At 44.2% G+C, this 19,600-nt stretch overlaps 1 protein-coding gene across 1 annotated transcript in view; it reads left to right on the forward strand.

The window, feature by feature from the left end:
• Positions 1–425: 425 nt before the first annotated feature.
• The window catches only part of gas2l1 (growth arrest-specific 2 like 1), a 30,568-nt gene continuing 11,393 nt past the window's right edge, over positions 426–19,600 (forward strand). The window contains exons 1-2 of the mRNA XM_088936187.1: positions 426–1,220; positions 2,705–3,632. Of these exons, the coding sequence (XP_088792313.1) occupies positions 2,964–3,632 (669 nt within the window). The 5' untranslated portion in view covers positions 426–1,220; positions 2,705–2,963. The remainder of the gene's footprint in view (positions 1,221–2,704; positions 3,633–19,600) is intronic.

A 19,600-nucleotide genomic window follows, 5' to 3' on the forward strand; every position in this document is an offset into this window, starting at 1 on the left:
TTGTAATTCAAACTACAATTAACTAAAACAATTCAGAATTGAAGAGAATTTAAGAAACTCTCGACCCCCTACTCGTATCTCTAGTCAATAACAGATCATACGAAAGGGGGCAAATAGATCCGCGTTTTAGCTTTAAAACGAAATTTAAAAAGGCCAGTCCCCTTTAAGACGAATTCTGCGTATCTCTTTACTTGGAGAATCTGGCACCATTCCAGATTTGCGAGAAGAAAAAAAAAGTGATTTAAATGGCAGACTTTGCTGCAGCGAGGTAGCATACAGTATCCATAGTGATGGGAACAACAACAAAAAAACTTTGAACAGGGCAAAAAAATATATATATATTCCCTGTGCCCTAACCTTCCCAATGCACTCCACTGATAATGCCGTTGTGTGGGGAAATAGTGACAACACCGGACTGTGCCTTTTAAACCGAGAATAAACGGATGGCGGGCGAGCTCTCCAGAGAATGGGTGTATGTGGCCGTGTGAGGAAGTAGGATCTCAAAAAAGGAGATGGGACGGGAGATTGGCGCAGCCCGGCTGGGCATGCCCGAGCGAGGTCTGAGAGCCGTGGAGAGCTCGGTCGCAGGCAGAGGCAGGGCGATGGGGAGCGCCGGTGCAGACTAGGAAGAGGCGTGGAAGAAGGGTATGCTGGCAATTAATACACTAATGAAGAGCATGTCTTCTGCGACTTTCCGAGCCGTGGTGGTGGGGTCTTGTTCGACGCTCCGGGCCCCGGAGGGAGGAGTGAATTCCGGGTAGCTGCGCTTGTTAGACGGGACCTGGACTCCGGAGTGGCGGAGCTGAGAAACCGCAGCCGGGGCGGCGAAGAGAGACCATTAATACTCACGTTTTTTCCTCCAAGGGCAGTGTTTGTACGTAAAAATGCACAGGGGATAGAATCTGGGTTTCCCCTAAAAGTTTTTAAATCCCCTCCTTTTATATATCGTCCTATGACTTTCGTTTTGTTTTAAACGCGTTTTTTATTTTAACACGACCGCCGGAGAAACTCGGCTCCTCGATAATTTATTCAGAAGTCGGTCCTCGCTTTGGTCGCGAGAAAGCGAAGTTTGGATGGTAACAGCACCGTTGTTGTTTTTTAAATAAATGTCGGGGACTTTATTTTAGTTATGTGTAACAGTGTAGATGTGTTGACGGGGAGGCCTGTCTAAGAAACGGTGCTTGGTCAAGAGAGCCCTACCACACAACTCACCTGAGCAGGTAAGCGTTTTGTGTCATCTTGAATTATTTTAACTCCGTAAAATACCAGATGTTTCGATACAGACTTCTGAAAGCAAAATGTAATTACTGTTGTATTCAGCCTTACACCCAAGCGCCTAGAGTTCTAGACGAGAGTTATAGTAAAAGTAAATTCAGCTTCTGAAAGGAGGGGTGTCTGTCTGTGACCGGCCGTTCGCAGGGAGGGGGTATTTTCAACATATTGCGCACTCCAGCCTGCTTCAGACATGTTTCACACCACGCGTTTTTGGAATGCCCCGGGCATTGCACACTGAGATGACATCTGACATGCGGTTTCCGTTTAATACCAGTTTAGGGAATCAAGACACTACAGGGAAACTTTGATCCCTGGTGAGGTGTCGCATCACCGTCTTTGAAGTTTTTTTTTATTCCTCGTGGGTTCTGCTTTCGTAGAAGAACACGTTACTTTGTGCCATTTCGCTGAGCTGCAGGTCCTTAATACTGAAAGGTGGAGCAGCCCGGTCTTCATAGCGCTGTTCGCGTAGTGTAGTTCAGGTGTGTAAGGTCTGTCGCTTTGCAACAAGTTCAGCACGCGTGTCGCTTGAATTTCATTTCGATTGCTTGCAAATCCTTGGAATTTCAAGATGGCAATGAACAGGGCTGTTTGTTATCCGTTATAGACCCTGTTAATCTATGCGGGATTGCGACCGAAAAGCGGATACAATTTATTGTATATAAAATGATTGTATGTCTACAATGTCCAGTGAAAATAAAACCTTTTTGTAACAACTTTTTTTTTTAAAATGGGGGGTGTTAACACGTCTTTCTTAACGTTTTGCTTTTAGCTCACACTAAACCATTGCCATTCGTCCAAACTGGTATTTTAACACATTCTGAGATCAAATTAAAGGCACATGAAAGGCATTTTGGTTTTCCTCTTAAGTTTAAAATGCTGTAGTGTTTATCCAGACGATTCACAGCAGAAGTTTCACAAAACCCGAGTAGCACTTATCATCGACTCCCGAGTGTTAACTAAGGTTAGCAAGTTCCGGACTGCTGCCAATCGAAGAATGTAGAACCAGCCCCTAACATCTTTATGGTTCTGAAATCGACTTATGACCAGGCAGATACCTGTAACTGTATGCCAGCCGTTTTCATCAGGTCTTGTTCGAGCTGCGCAGAGTTAATTTTCTCTCCTGCAAGCGCTGATCCTCCAGTAATAAGATAATGCCACAGGCACTGAACCGTCCTTAGTCAGAGTAGGTCAACATGTTGTTCGTTACAGTAGCTTCTGCTCCGGGAGAGACGCTGTTAGGAGACTGTTACGGGTGTTAAGCCCATCTGAACAGGTGGGGGTCGTTTATGAAAACTTAGCCAGACCGAAATGAAAGTACCGAAGGAGTCTGTGTGCTATTGTATAATTTTAAATGGAGAAGCGTCGCTCGGAAAAGCATTGTGCGTCCTACTAAATGCTTGTCCTTATTTTCTGCTCTTTTTCCTCACAGCGGCTGATGCATGTTACGAGTGACAATGAGGAGAACATGGGGAATGAATACTCTGTCGTTGGGAAGGTATCCACGCTGCGTTACTTGTCCCTGCTGACGGTGAATGAGAATAACCAGCACTTGCTTTGAGAACTTCATCCAAAGCGCACGTCGTTAATCATGGCTGCTACAGAATGTGTCTGCTGTCCTGTTCCAGAGCGAGTGTTTGTAACTAGATTCTAATAGCTGTGGGTGGTTGTTAAGTTACACTGGGGGTAAAATGGCCGATCAAAGCAACATCCAGTCTGCGGCTTCCAAAAGCATTCGACCTTTTAAGTCCAGCGAGGAATACCTCTATGCCATGAAAGAGGATTTGGCGGAGTGGCTCAACACGCTGTACGACTTGGAGATCACGGCCGACACCTTCATGGAGGGTCTGGAGACGGGAGGCGCGCTCTGCAGGCACGCCAACAATGTCAACCGGGCCGCGCTGGACTTCCAGCTGGAGAACCCGGAGGCTGCCAGCTCGATGCGTGTGCCCCACAAAGACGTGGTGTTCCAGCCCCGCAGCGTGGCGCCGGGGTCCTTCGTGGCCCGGGACAACGTGTCCAACTTCATCGCCTGGTGCCGGCAGGAGCTGTGGATACAGGACGTGCTGATGTTCGAGACGGACGACCTGGTCCTGAGGAAGAACGAGAAGAACTTCGTGCTGTGCCTGCTGGAGGTGGCGCGCAGGGGCGCGAAGTTCGGGATGCTGGCTCCCATGCTCATACAGCTGGAGGAGGAGATCGAGGAGGAGATACGGGACCAGGAGAGCCTTGCGGGGGGCACCTGGCGAAGCCCCCCCAGCAGGGAGGAGAATCCCGGGGAGCCCCGGCCAGGCGTTCCCGTGTACCCCAGCTGGCCGCAGAGGAGGGTCCTGTGCGACATGCGCAATCTGGACGAGCTGGTGAGTGACCTCGGGGCTGTCTGGCCTTGGCATTGTGATCAAGAGCGGTATTGGTGTTACTTATTATAATAACACCCTAAAACGGGGCTGTATCTCCTGACTGGCACAGTGTTATCTCTTGTACATGTCATGTGCTTGCAGTTAACTGTATGTCAGCAAACATGAGGGATTTGTTTTAGTTTAGTCATGTGTGGTCAGTTTTTCCCACGCTGCAATAAAGCCTTCCCCTCCTCCTCCTTATATCAGAATAAGACAAGTTATATTATTGATTACTCTTGTAATCAATAAGTGACGTTGAATTTGTCTGCTCTGGCCGTGGTGGTTATTGCTACTTATTGCTACGTATGGTGGTGCAGTGGTCAGCATTGCTGCCTCGCGCTGGCTGGGGTCCTTGGTTCGATTCAAGGAGAGCTTCAGTGTGGAGTTTGTCGTTTCCTCCCACAGTCCAGAGACATGTTGGTAGGTTAATTGTATTCTGGGAATATCAGCCCTGATGTGTGTGTCTGGGTGTGCCCTGCGATGGACTGGTGTCCCCTCCAGGGTGTATCCTTCCTTGCGCCTGCTGCTTGCTGGGACAGGCTCCGGGTCCGCCTCCGGCTCCCCTGTCTCCCAGTATTGGATAAAGTGGAAATGGAACGATTAGGATGCATCTCTTTGGTTACAGCAAACAGGACCCTTCAGCTTGCAATTCACACAATTCATTACATTCCTCACTAATTATCAGGCCTCTTGAATCTGTATGGAGCTCTGAAGGACATTAGTATTTAAAGAGATCTATCAATTATGGTTCATATGTATTTACCCTATAGCGTTCCTTTTATCCTACAACGAGGTGTGTTACAACATTTAACAATCGTGTGCAATCGTCAAATTAACTTCCAGCCGGAGCCTGTGCTATCAGACAAGATTTTTCAATAAGGAAAAGAAGAATCAAAAATGATTTATCAAGAAAGGGAAAGAGGCACATCTACAGAAAGTCTGGAAGGTGCACATGGGTGGATTGTGTGTCAATGATTTTGCATTTTGAAATTGTATGCCTGTAAACAGTACAAGCTGAAATATGTTTGGGCAGGTAAGATGTAGTCATGAGCAGACGCACGAGTTCAGAACTCGTGAATTGGGTATGTAAATGGTCTCCAAAGTCAACATCAAACTTTCCACCCATGCCTTGGGCAAGGGAGGGAAGAGTATGGCAGACAGAGCAGAGTGAAGGAAGAGATGCCAGGAGTCATGGAGCTGTAGGCCTCTGACAAGTAAGAAACTGATTTAGGAACACAAAGAACATGCTTGGAATCGGGGACACTAGTTTATTACCTGGAAAGTTTTGGTTTCAGGTATTGCAAGCAGGATTGGCACTGGACGGCACAGTGGTTATCATTGCTGCCTCGCAGTGCTTGTGCCCTGGGTTCAATTCCATACCTGGGGTGCTGTCTGTGTGGAGTTTGTATGTTTTCCCATCTTTGCGTGGGTGCTCCAGTTTTCCTCCACAGCCCAAAGACATTTAGGTTAACTGGCTTCTGGGAAAACTGGCCCTGATGTAAGTGTGTGTGTCTGTATGTGAGCGACTTGGCGTCGCATCCAGGGTGTACCCTGCCTTGTGAACGTTGCTTGCAGGGACAGGCTTCAGCTCCCTCTTGACCCCATATTGGATAGAGCGGCTAGAAAATGGATGGATGAATTATTGGAGAAAACCACAAAAATACATTTTTATTTGGACTCCTCTATCCAATCTGTAAGCGATTTCCTGTTACAGCACAGTACGTAACTTTGAGTTCCTATTCTCTTCAGTACTTTGCATAAGAAGTCATTGTTGTCCTGGTCCTGTTGGAGCTGTGGTTGAGAAATAGCTGGTTGGGGCCGGGTAATGAATGCTGATCAGAAGCGGAGATTGCATCCATAATCGGAAGGGAATTATTATGCTGCGATAGGGGTTTCGTTCTTGCTGTATTTAGCTCATCTTAATCCCATGTTTTTCTTAGGGAAACTACATGCCTGCCATGCTAAATACATCCTAGTCTGGTGCCTACACAGCAAAACCCTTAGTAGCATCTGATTATGTTCTCCCCTAGTATCGCCAGCATCCGACAGATTTCAGGTTGTGATGTATGAAGCCGGCTCTCTGCTGTTAGACTCGAAGGCCTTTAGTCTGGTGCTTGTTGCAGCTCTGGTGAGCACTGAGGGATTTGCATTGAAACTGAGGCTTGCCGGTTCTGTGTATGTTCCTCCCTCCCCTTTGGGTCTGACCCGATCGCATCCAGTCGTAATGCAGGGCAGTAGAAATTCACGTGCTGGAAATTCCCTCTGGGAAGCATTCGGGATGATAGGCAATGGAAATTGGAGCTCTAGGAGCTGTTCTGCTGCCTGTCTGTACCCACGTGTTCCTGGTTATTCCAGTGCCCTCCAGCAGCAAGGCCAAGGCTGCACTTGCGGTGAGTGGAACAGGAGCTCTGGGGTACCTGGGCCTAAGCTAGGCTGGCTCACTGGATGCGTTGCCATAGCCCACGATCGAAACAGCCTGTTTAATTTTTTTCCAGAACGGCTTTTGTTTGATCATGTAGTTGTTTTTGCTCGGCACAGTAAAGACTTGAGACGGAAAACATTGCGCCTTCCTCTGGGGCAGAAGATAGAGGATATTTGTTCTGACTCGTCTTGCGCTCCATGGAGTTGACACCCGCCCCGCTGGGTGTGAGTGGGTGACCGCGATGTGCTGTCTGTCTCGTCAGAGTGAGGCTCTCGGAGTGGAAGTCCCTGGCGTGGCCTCTGGCGATGGACTGGGGCTCGTGGGCACAAAGTGAGCCTTGTTTTCACTGCGGAGCGATGAACGAAGGCCACAGTTTCACACACAGCGTGAGCGATCCTCTTGCTTGACTGTGGAGAGCACAATTTGATTATTGTCTCGAGCTTTAGTCTCCACTGGAGCGTGCAGCATGGCTTCCGTCTGACTCCTCCACATGGGTGTTTCCTCAGAAGCCTCTGTCAAGCGGGGATGCTGCTGCTGCTGCTGCTGCTGCTGCTGCTGCTGCTGCTGCTGTGATTCATGTGCTATAAGATCATGTACTGTGTGCGCATGTCTGCTAGGTTCACGCCGGGTTTTTTCTTTTATTCAGAAGTTTTCGGGGGCATGCATCCATCCATTTTCTAACCGCTGTTTCCGGGGAGCGTGGAGCCAGGGCTTGTCCCAGCATGCAATAGGTGCATGGCGGGGTACATCCTGGACAGGACGCCAGTCCATCACAGGGCAGGCAGGCAGGCAAATGGACAGACAGACAGACGTTTACTCCAGGGAAGCTAATTACTCTACTAGTATGTCTCTGGACTGTGGGAGGAAGCGCACGCAAACACGGGGGGAACATACATACTCCACACGGACAGCATCTCAGGTCCAGAATTGATTACTGTCCGGCAGCAATGCTGACCACTGCACCACTGTATCGATATTAAGGGGCATACAACACCATTTTTACGTCGTGTTTGTCCCAGAGGGCAGTGTGCTTGTCCAGATTTTTGATCCAACTCATATGTGGTCATTTTGTACACAAGCATCTTATATTTTTAAGTATGTTTTTGAAGGGAATGGGCTTATTATACACCATGTAAAGCAATGAAGAAAATAAAACTCATTGATATAGGAAGGGTCGGATATTTTTTTGTAAAACATTCGCTTTTCTCTCTGAGCCACTGGTCTGAGTGACCGAGTTAGTGAATATAGCAGGTTCAGGCTAGACTGTGGTTAATTTCACTGCACTGTTCCGTTTGCGGATATTTCTCCCCGTTTATACATCTTGACTTTCACCTCCATTCTCGTGTTCGACCACAACACGTTTGTGAACTGCTTTTTTCATCTACCGGCGATCCTCAGGAACAAAAAACTATACTGACCAGAACAGAATCTTAATCAGGATCCTGGCCAAGAGTGAATTTAGGAATGTTTACAATTCCCACGGGTTTTCCTTTTTGAGAAGAAAAATAACCGGAATAATATATTTGACCATCTCTGACAGTTTGTAATCATGAGCAGGAGATGGAAAGTTGTCGGTTATAGTGTTTCTAACAGCGGGAACGATGCCTCAGTGGCTCTGGTCTATGCTGTCATTGCATTGCGACTGCAGCTTTATTCTTGCAGCTGAGGTCACTGCTGTCACCTCGAGTGTCAAGGCTGCTGTTTGTAATGTTGAAGGGAGTCTTCTTGCTGTGCAGGACAATTGGAGCGTGTTGGACCGTGACTCTGACCCTCATTCGTCTTCTGCTTGTCAGGGATTTCCGGGACTTGTTGTTCTTTGATTGTAAGAGGCCGTCTTAGCAAGTTTCAGGGAGAGGAAGGGTGGGACTGTAATAAAGCCAGTCAGGCTCTCCTGGCACAGCCTGAGTGTCTGTGACTCACAGATTGAACCTCCTCTCCTCGGGTCAATGCCCTTTCGAGTCCCAGGTAAGAAGACTCTCCTGCCTCAACACGTTTGCAGTGTTGGTCTCAAACGAAAGTGAGAGCCAGGAAACTGAAAGCCGTTTCCAAAAGCTCTGGCTTCATCGCGTTGGCGGGCCAAGATGATGATGTCATTGCATCCTTTTTTTTTAAAGCCGTCCTGCGGCTGATGATTTCCAGCAGTGCCAGAAGGTGCTGCAGGGAAAGAGCCCATGACTGCGGTCTGTGATATCCACTCTGTAAGACAGGGCGCACACGGTGACGCTGTGATTGACAGGCAGAATATCCCTTGTGCTGGGCCTCGCCTGTTGTGTCATGACTGTAGTCATCCAAGGAAAAGGATGGGCTTTACTGCAAAGGAAAAGCAAGCCTGAGCACATACTCCCGAGTATTTAAGAGCTTGTAATTACCATGCTGACTGGGCCAGTAACAACTAGGCATTTGTGTTTGCTCTGGTGAGATGAACATTCAGGTGATGTTACCATCAGGAGCTCCTCATGTCATCAACAAAACTGCACAGCCTTTTCTACACCTCCTAGGTGAGGATGGCTACGGGATACGGGAGGTGGAAAAATTCACTAGAAAAAACGTCTTTCTTGCCTTTGTGTTGCTCTTGTCATCTCAGTAGGTTGATAGCTGTGAAAATACAGAGCGGTCTGCGTGTTCATAAAGGAAGGCTGGCATCTGAGGCAGAGAGAGCGAGCCATGTGTTGCTGGTGAGGCTGGGGTAAGAGTACTGAGCTGAAATCGGTCCCAAAAGTACACGTCGCATTCCAGCCAACTGGGTTCAAAGGTCGAAGCTTCCACCCCGTCATCACTCTCGTTGTGACGCAGTTCTGTTGATGTGGCTGTGCTGTTGACCCAGAGATGATGCAAGTAATCCAGGGACTGGGAACCTTGGACTTTCAACCACACTTCAAGTGCTGACAGCCCAACCTATTTTAGCCCAATTTTCTATGTACAGCTTGTGCTTCCCTTAAATCTGACGTTATCGGCTGTAATCCCCTCTATAATGTGAATAATTGTTAGACTTCTGCCCCCTTGATCTCGGGGAAAGATACAGGCCTGTAATTGCTGGCTATGTGCACTTCGCTACTGCTGCAAGACTCGTTTATTTTCAGAGACAGGCTCCCTTCTACAGGGCTCTCTTTATACTGTGCTCAAAGACTAGCAATTGTGGTTCCACGCATTTAATTAGGTTAACGCCCAAACTCTTTCAATTAACTAAGATGCCATTCCAGAGAGCGAGATTGTCTTTTTTTTTTCCCCCCTTGGTAGCCGAGCTGTGCTTTTAACCCGTTCAGCCATGGAATTCGTCTAGAACTGATGAACACCACACTGAGCCTTTGATCCTGTGTGTTTTACACTCAGATTCTGCCACCAAGGCATGGCTTTTGATATACTGTATGTGGAAGGTCTTCTGGCAAAGAATTTCAAGTAGAGAGTAAGACTGGAAAGCTAGTCCACGGGGAATAAAAGTGGAACCTGCACAGAAAGACAAGAACATCAAATCCACAGTGTGAAGTATTTCAATGCTTTCAAACAGTGAGGATTGGGAGATCACAGTAGTAATACATGTACCTTATGTCTCAAATGTTGATGTCAACATCAGTAAGTTAGGTAGTCAAAGACCCCCAGTACTGAATAATACTGAGTTTCAAGGACTCTGATGAAACAAAGTGAACTAATAGCAGAAAGCGTTACTTCTACTTACATTTACAGGCAAACTAGAACTGATTTTCAGCTTCTTCCCTCAAGTGTACATTTACAATTCGCTTTAGCTGCATCTCAAAGTAAGAAAGCTGTTTTAGAATTTGAACAATAAAATGCAAAGCAGAGGACACAAGTGGAAACTATGCAAAAGTGCATTTAAAACCGAGAACAGGAGGCGCTTATTTGCCCTAAAGGTGTGGAACAAGTCATGTTGTTGAAGAACCCTGCCTTCTTGCAAGAAATCTCCGGGTGGCCCAGATGGCCTCCTGTCATTTGTACCTTTTCCTACAGAATGTTCTTTTGCAGTGTGCAGCTGAAGATTTGCCTTGAGTAAATTAATATTCATGTATTTCTCTGTATGATTACGTCTGTCTGAGATGAAAGTTAGAACGACTCGACAGTAGTCTCCAGTGTAGAGGATTTTGATTTTTGTCTAGACTTCTGAAAAACAAAAAAACTCATCTGGGAAATAGTCATAACAATCAATTTTCTAGCCATACCAGGCGGCTTGATGTGATTGTTGGATTATTAAAATTCCAGCAACCACTTGAGCAAGATGAGCTGAATGCTGTTGTCCGCTCTGTAGCCTAATAAGACAGACTGATACAATTCCACTAACTTTGTAGCATTTTGTAACAGAGCTCTTCTTTAAAAACATGTCCCATACAGTATGTTTCCATAATCCTTTTGTAATCTTTCAGCTATAGTGCTGCAGCATCGAGCACATTAAATATTAAAAGGGAATCCGGGGATCAAAGTCATCTAAGAAGAAAATGTGAGGAAATATGTATTTCAGGGATCAGGTTTAGTCTCTTGACAGTTTTGTTGCATTGCACAGACACCGATACTTAAGCAAATGCCATTCTGATAGAGAGCTGGTATTTTGGGATTGATTTCTGTTTAATCTGAGCATTTTTAATCTCATGTATAACACCCTTTACCATTTTGGACAAGGCTCTTTTGTTGGCATTACAGTTTTAAATGTGTTGTGTTTTTATTTTACCCTATTTTCAGTATTATGTGCTAAAAGGTTTGGGAGGCTATTTGTCAAATATACTAGCATTATCACTGATTCATAATCCTCCCTCTGACTAAGTAAAAGGGCCGGGCAATTGCCAGACTTTTCTAACTGCACTGTGTACCTCTTTGAGTATTCTAAAAGGGTACGACTGCCTGTATCATAATCATGTGTTTCAAAACAACAATTGTGATTCAGCTTACTGTATGGTCCAAGACAAGCACATCAGAACAGCACCCAATGCCACAGGAAAGTAGGAACTGTAAAGGAACATGTGTGGTTAAGCTTTTTGGAGATGTTCCCTTTGGTGAACTTGTAACCAGTGTGACCTGAAAGCCCTCTTGCTTTACAGACTAGCACACCAATGGCTACAGAGGGATGCCGATACAGTTAGTCAGCCTATTTTAAGAACCTAATTCTGACAACAGTGCCACAGAACACTGTGCAGCACATATTTGGTCTGACCCAGGTCAGAATGAGTAAAACTTTCTTTTAATTACTACAGACAGGACAGCTGCTTCTTAATGGTGCTTCCATACAGTCCGGCTATATAGTAAAGTAAGTGTTGATTGCAGATTTTAAGAAAATATTCATCAGCTGTCAGGGAGGCTTAAGCTTGCTCATTTATTATTGTTAATAATACTGCTGTTACGTCAGCATAATGGTATTGAATGCTTTTGAATCAATTGCAGCAGCATTTTTAGCAACATTCACATGTGCTGATCAGCTAAGTGGTTAAAAAAAGAAATGAAAAAACATCCGTTTAAGAGATTGGATCTCAGGGAATTTGTTGTTCATCTCAAAAGTGGAAAGCCTACCTACAGTCTTACAATAATCACAATTTCATTGACAACTCCTTATGCCTTCCTGCTCGTAAATAATGCATTCCTTAATGTATTGAGATTTTTTCAGAAAATAGTCTGTTGTCTGTGAAAGGCATATTCTCAGGAAAGTGAGTAATTTTGGCACTATTAGCAATTTTCCCATGCACTTCCTGGTTACTGCAGTTAGGTTTAAATAACGCTTTTAAAGCAGTGTGTTTGCAGGGCTCCCATGGAGCAACTCAGATGTTACTCATATGTGTTGTGATGGACAGTTTTTTTCCATGCTTTACTGACTCTTCTCACATCCTGTGCACTGTCCACTTGGTCACAGAATTTTGTTTTTTGGCAGCACTCTGAATCATGATACGCCATGACCACTTGACAGTGATTATGAATTAAAAAATCAAACCATTGCTATTCATTTTAGCTCATACCTTTAACTGAGTCCAATTACATTCAGAACAGTGAATGAAAAAATCACGTTTTAACTTTAAGAGCTGATCGCAGACTTGACAGAGGCTCATTCTTAACTGATCATCACCAATATGAAGTTCCTTGCATTCTTCACTGAACTATTTCTTGCTCTAAGCAATAAATTATTTGACATGTTCTTAGAGCTTCATTTGCGGGAGACGTACCAGATGAGATCTCGTGCTCTGTGCTGCTCTGAAGTACTTCTCCCCACTTGGGACTACCTGGACCTCAAAGGTGAAGCAGATCTCCTGGCTAATAAGGAGCTTTCACCACTTTTCAGCTTCCAAGAGGCAGGGGCTCATCTCAGATGAAATCCTGGGGAGTCTTGTGGCATTGTGTGGGAGCTCTGAGAATTTAGCCACAACTGCAGCTTAGTGATACCCGAACTCGGAGTTCTGTTTTAATTAGGGTTGTATCAGTATTGTGATGGACTGATGTCCTGCCCTGGCTGCTGGCATTGCTTGCTGGTACCTCTTCAGCTCCAGCTCCCCTGCGACCCTGATAAAGTGGTGTAGAAAATGGATGGATGTATCAGTACTTGGTCAAGATGGGGGTAGGGGTTTATTTTGCACTTTATTTTTGTCTTTTTTTTGGTGATATTTACGCATGATCTGCCTTTCCTATTGCAAGCTGCAGTGAAACAGAACTGACGGGTTTGCTGCCAGCAGGTTTTACCATAACCCTGAAACGGCCTTTGAGCTTCCTATACTAAGATGCACTTTCCAAAGAGCAGGGGTTTTGAGAATAGGCCCAGCCCTGCAATAACTGACCTGCATAAATGTCTTTGGTCTTATGACTGCCCTGATGAATGAGATGTCTCCAAAAACATGCTGAGAAAGCGAACCTTCTCTAAACCCTGTGATAACAGTGCTGAGGGCAGCACTTAAAAAAGGACCCTTTTGTCTCTGTCTCTCTTCGTCCGTATGAAATGATATCTGTTCTTGATGTTGCCCGTAGGCCTTTAGTCAGAAACATTCCCCTTGTTCATCTTCCTTGTTCCCTTGCCTGACAAACGCTGTAACTGATAAAGACCGAACACGCAGCACAGACTAGCTGGAATCTCATATGCTGATCTCCACTGGCACTTGCTAAGTTTTTGTTTTGAAGTCCACTGATCAAAGTGATTAAAACCATGTGAAGGAATGACTGTCATGTCTCCGCAAGATCCTGCGCTACAGGCAACGTGGGCTTCTAGGCAGGACAGAACTCACATGGTTCACACTGCATTTGAAATCTGATTTTGCGCCTGGGGTACAATTACTGTTCACTCTTTTCAACCCCACTGTGGGGATTTCAGAGGCCGAGAGGGGAAAGTAGCTCACTGCGGCTGCAGTAGGTCAGGCTTTTGAGCTCTGCTTGGGGGATGTCGTTCTGCTGCAGTCGAAGGCTTAAGGAAGTGTTTTGTAGATGAGATCAGGAAATAGCTGGAATGAGCTTTCTGTTTGCGTGGTGTTAAATCAGGAAAAATGCTCCACATAATGAGACTTGAAATTTGGTGCTCTGTTGTGGTTGTTTTTTGCTTGGCAGACACCTTGAATGTCTTTAAATTCTCCCCTTTATTTGTTTTTCTTTTAAACGACTTGGCTGACAGTCTCCCGTTTCCCCCCCCACACAAAGCATTCCATTTGCCAGGAGGTTTCAGAATCTCGCTTGCGCTCCTATTGAAGCAGCTCGGCCCACATTTCAGAGTTATGAGACAACACTGTTGCCGACGATGGGACCCTGCCGAGAGCCTCCTTCCATCATTGTGATGTCTTGTCTTCTTGCGATTCACTGTTGGTTTTTGGAGAATGTCAGTTTTGAAACACTTTCTTCCATATTTTGCAGAACAGAACATAAAAGCCTTTTCCTTTGTCAGAGCCTCGCTCAGGGGCGGATGCCTGACCTTAGCCACTGGCCTGTGATGATGCAGTTTCGTCTTCCTGTGTCATTTATCAGTCAAACTGTCTGCTTTACCTACAGTAAAACCAGTCTAACAGGGCAGGTCTGTCTAGTTGTTCCAGAATCCATATCAAACCAAACTCTGACAGACACCATGCATGCTACAGGGCAGAGACAACACACCTAACTTCAGGAATGTATTCACTTAACCTTCTTCTTTGCAAACCAAAATTTCAGAAAGACGAAGGTTTTTTCTTAGCGACTGGCTGTTCCAAAATGGCAAATTGTGGATTTATCCAGATAAGTAAATGTGTTTATTATAGCAGAAAGATATTTGCTTAGAACAGAGCTTCCCAATCCATTTGTGTGTAACCTCAGTGTCTCTTGGTTTTTATCCCAAATGAGTCCAACTGAACCAAGTAATTTAATTGAATGCCAGATTGAAGTAATATCAGTAATGTTATTTTCAATTTGGCATTTCTTTTCTCTACTCATATAAATATTTGTATGTAACTTCAAAACTTCAGCTTTTTGGAATAAAGAAATAAACAAAATTGAAAAGAACAAATGAAGCAAATTATTACTTTCATTTAGCAACCAAGAGTAAAGCTGGAATGAAAATTTGGGCTCACGATTATAATATATATTATATATTTCATACACCTTACTGGTTCTGTTAGCAGTAGGTTAATAATTCAGGATTCCTGTCAAGCAATTCTCAAAAGGATCTGCCAGAGCCAGCTGTCACAATATTGGCAGGAATATGGCTGAATGTTGCTGCCCTACTGGAATATTAGAGAACACCATTGTCTCCAGTAGCAGGTAGTGTTGTAACAGGATCCACTCAACCAACAGCAGCTGACACAGCTCTCGTTGAGATGCATCCTGCTGTGTAAGGATCTCTGGCATTTTGCAAAGTTCTAATAATTTAACTGCATGTCTTTCCTTCTTTGTGTAGAATGTCACAATCTTGAGATTAAATTTAATCTAATTTTAAAATACGAGTTAATCCTGACAGATCTGATCTGTATTTCTTGTATAAAACGTCTCTCACCCTGACGTGCGTAGATAATGCCTGACAGTCAGTCATGCAGATTTGATTGGTAAATGGGATGGATGAGCAACTACTGCACTTTGCATTGGCTGCACATGTAAAACTGTGTAGATATTTGCAAATTCTAATCATTGGAAATAAGTATTATTAAATTGCAAGCATGGTGTCTTCCTATCCAATCTAAGCTTTAATAACAGTAGTTAAACTTAATGAAATCAATGTAAAACAAAGAATTCCAAGGTTCTTCCCTGTACCTTGGGAGTATTTCATGATATACTGGGTGGCTACCAGCCTTGGACACTCACACCTGAATTCTGAGGTACAAATCCTGCAAATGTATTATTTGAAGTTGCACATCATCAAACATAAATCTGCATTTGTACAATGTAGGTGATCAAGTTGGCATTCAGTCCTATGCTGCTATCATTTTTGATGCTGCAGAGATTAGTTTATTAAGGATAACAATGCTCCCAAATTTGTGATTATATATGGGAATTTTGGAGCATAGAAGCTTAATTGAGTTCCACTCCTTGAGAGAAGCTTGAGTTTTGTGTTTGTCGTATTTATTACATGTGACTGCTGTGGGGGCAGATGATTAAAATGTTGGCTGTTTGTCAAATGACTCCTACAGTGCAACTAAAGAAATTATCGCTGTAACATACAGTAGATGGTCATCATCGAATACTATAATTAGTTCAGTGGTAAAATATGACTTCACTTTGCAGAAGTTTTCTGCTCATGAGATCTTGAAATAAATTATCAAGAGGTTTATTAGTACAAATACAACTGAAGGTAAAAGAAGAAGAACTGGTTTCCATTCTGTCTCATTCCATTTCAGTCCATTCCTGAAGAGCAGGCCGAGGCAGTAAAATTGGCCCAGTTAAGCCAGGAACCCGCTGGCTTTATTAAATGAAAAACTGTAGACAAAACAGCCCTTAGGACCAGGACTGGTCATCCCAGGGTTAAGGGATTAAACTCTTTGCCCAGGGTGCAGTACTGTAGTGTTGTATTTAGGAATTGAGGAATTTAATTTAATTGTCACATTGCACCATGGCAATGACTGAACAAAGCTCTAGAGGAAGACTGTACATACAGCTCTACAGAGTAAAGAACTTGTGGCCCAGCCTGGTGAACTCTTACATTGTTGAAGTTTTCAGATATAACCATTCACTTATGACAAAAATGGATTATTTTTACTTTACAGCATTTTTATCTGCCAGTTCCCCCCCCCCCCTTTGATGCACGGACCAGCCTCTGTAGATTGTAAACCGACGAAAATAACCAAAAAAATCTTTGTTTTGGGTCAAGTCCAGTTACATGAAAGGGCATTACTGAATGAGAGCAAATTAAGAGGAATGTTGCAGAAAATACTTTTTAAAATACGCAGTTTATTCGTTCCTCTTAATCATGTTTATGTGGGCTTAGAAAGCCAACTTGTTTTGCAGTTAGAAAGGATTTAGAAATCGTTCCTTTTCAGAAAACTGAATGGGTTTAAGACAAAGGCAAAACAGTTCCTAAATCATCCCTGATAATTTTATCTACTGGGTAATACACACAAATGGCTGCAATCAGAAGAATTAATGTCACTATGTTTCAGAACACATTTATTTGGCTATTCCCCTGAGTAAGAGCAGGAGGAGAAGCCAACAGTGTAACTTGTGTTTACTGTACATCTCGACTTCTTTAGTCAATTTTCTTAATGTCACAGGCCTCTTTTGGTCATTTTAAACTGGCACTTAACTCTCCCGTTTAGCTTGGCCATATTTTCACTGGCCGACTTCATGTTCTCAGCACACAGCACACACATCCTGCTATCAGGTGGTGTTCAAGTGGAATTTAAGCACTTTCTGTAGCTTGTTGGCTTTATATATGCGACGGTGTTTGGTTCAAGAGAAAACCGTGTGCAGGAATTGCAGCTTCATTTACTGCTTTCCATCTTCTAAAATAATGGCTTAGGCTGGGAGTGTAATGGATGTGGCTTAGGCAGGCTGCGAGGAACGTAGCTCCCAGAAGGCCGGTACCACGCCTGCCCTCCAGTTTATTATTAGGCAGAGGGAATGAGAGCAGCCTGAAAGGGGAAAGGCAGGCTCCAGTTTGTTGCCACGGCAACTGTTTATTGCCAACTTTCCAGAGACTGCCTCTCTTTACTTTTCAGCTGGACCTTTCAGGCCTTCAGCCGAAACTTCATAAAATGGTTTATGCTTCCTTCGTAGGAGGTATTTACAAAAGGCTAACCTCGAGGTGGCATGGAGGAGGCCCGCTGCCGAGTTGAAATTCTCCAAGTCCTTTTTTTCTTTTTGTTTGTTTGTTCGTTCTCCCCACAGGGATGCAAACTGTCCGACTGGGGAGCGTTTCCGCCCGTGACGGGATCTCTGAGCTGCGGGCTCTGGTTCAGGTTGTGCTAATTAAGCTGGACCCTGCCCCAGCGGCACAGGGCAGAATCTCTGCCCCCAAATGGGGCAAAATCAAGATTCCAGTACCCCTGTGTGCTTGTGTGCTGTCCTCCAGCGTGATTTCCAACACAGATGACCACTTTCTAGCCACCTCATATTGTTGTCCGATTTCCTGTGGCAGCTCATTCGTATGTCGGTCCCACCCTGGAGACTGAGCTTTGTCTCTGTATAGCAATATACTGTAGATCAGCACTGGGCAGGTTTATCACTAGCAGCTGGAGGGGCTGTCACTCAAACAGCCTAATTATTAAGAACACAAGTGTTCCACACAAGTGTGGTCTCCTCTCCTTTGTAACCTTTCAGACTTTATAGTTTGATTGGCCGCCACTAGCTGATCGATCCAAGGGCCCCGTCCCGTCATTTCCTGCAAGAAGCCAAAATTTCCTCTTCAGCAGCCTGGCAGGGTAGCATGTTGTAGACTCACAGAACCATTATTGGGGGGAAAAAAAGTTTTCCCTGTTCTCAGTTTTATACTGCACCTCTGTGGTTTGCCACTAGTGTCCTCTGGTGTGCTTTTCTCTGTTGATTCTAAAGTCTGCTGAGGTGACTTTGAGGATATTGCATATTTGAGTCGGGTTCTCTTGTAGTCTCCTGTGTTGAAGACCAAGAGGTTTAACAGCTTTAACCTGTCAGTGTAGAATGTTTTCTATAAGCCCAGGAATGCATCTGGTAGCTCTCCTCTGGACTGATTCCAGAGCAGCAATATCTTTTTTTGCAACGTAGTGATAAAGATTCCCCACAAAATGTGACCTTGCCCAATTATAACATCTCTTGGTTCACATTTTGCACTTTTAGTTATATAGCCTAACATTTTGCTCGCCTTATTTGTTTCCAAATGTTGTTTGGAAGATGAAAATGTGTGAAAGCCACACACTGGTGTATGTACTTCCTTCAGGCTCAGTGGGTCTCTTTGTTTTAGAAAGAGGTCCTAATACAGGTCCCTGAGGTACTCTTTTAGATCATTCCCATAGGAACACCCACCCCAGGGACTGGAGTCTTTTCAGTGGTGAGCTGAGATTTCTGAAGTGGCAAATAACAGTAGGAGCAGCAAAAAGAAAAGATTAAACTTGCGACGAGGTCCAAAACAATCAGAAGATGAAACAGAAGGAGAATCAGACCTGGATGCGGTAGAGAGTGATTTCCGACTAGAGATGTAGTCTCACCACACAGAGGTGCTCCATGATTGTGATTGTGAGCTTATTTACTGTGTAGCTGATACGAACACACACTCTTCTAGTAAGAGCTGCTAAAAATAACTTCAGTGCACAGACTGCTGAACAGTCTACACAGACAACACCTACTATCTTCATCATGCTTCTTCATGGGACATGAGTATATATTGTCTTTTTTATATGATTACCACAGTGTTGAATAAGTGGTTTTTAATTGCATAACTGCAATAAAAAACCTTAAATGGATGTGTGTCCTTGCGTACACAATTCCATTATCATCCCTCCCATTAAGGTGACATCACCCATTAGTTTGTTATGATGAATTCCTGCAGAGAAGAACCTTAATTGAAGTCCTGACGTCTTTAGGTCTTCTAGGCTCTACATATTGGAAATTGCCTGTTTGACTGGGGTTTATGTTTAATGGAATTTGATTTTGTAATGTAATGGGTAAATTGTTCAATGTATCCTCAAGTCACAAGAAAGCAACTGAGAAATGCTTAACAACCTTCAAGGTACAAGCTCCTGCTTTTTAGCTGTTTTTTTTTTTACAATTTAATGTTCTTCCTGACATAAAGCATACTGTGCACAGGCTATACCGCTGTGAAAACAGGGGCATAATTATGTGTGTTTGATGCCAGAAAAACTGAAATGTAAAAAAAAAAACTGCAAGGGTTTTGTGTTGAACAGCTATTCCGTTCCTTACAGCTTTTGTATTTGGTTCTGAATCCTATCTCTCTGTGCCAGCAGGACATTTTCAAACTGAGCTGAAAGAAAGAGTGGCAATACCAGTGCAGTTCTCTGCTATCTAATGGATGCTGAGACGTAATGAGATCTCATTGGAAAACTGATCCACAGAGATCAAGGGAGGTCTCTTATATTCTCCTCTTAAATAAAAGAGCTCTTGCATTATTGAGACCCACTGAGTAACAGAGGAAGATGGCTTGGACTCCACATCAGCT

The sequence above is a fragment of the Atractosteus spatula genome, chromosome 17 (genome assembly GCF_055471065.1).
Source record: "Atractosteus spatula isolate fAtrSpa1 chromosome 17, fAtrSpa1.hap1, whole genome shotgun sequence".
Taxonomy (NCBI): Eukaryota; Metazoa; Chordata; class Actinopteri; order Semionotiformes; family Lepisosteidae; genus Atractosteus; species Atractosteus spatula.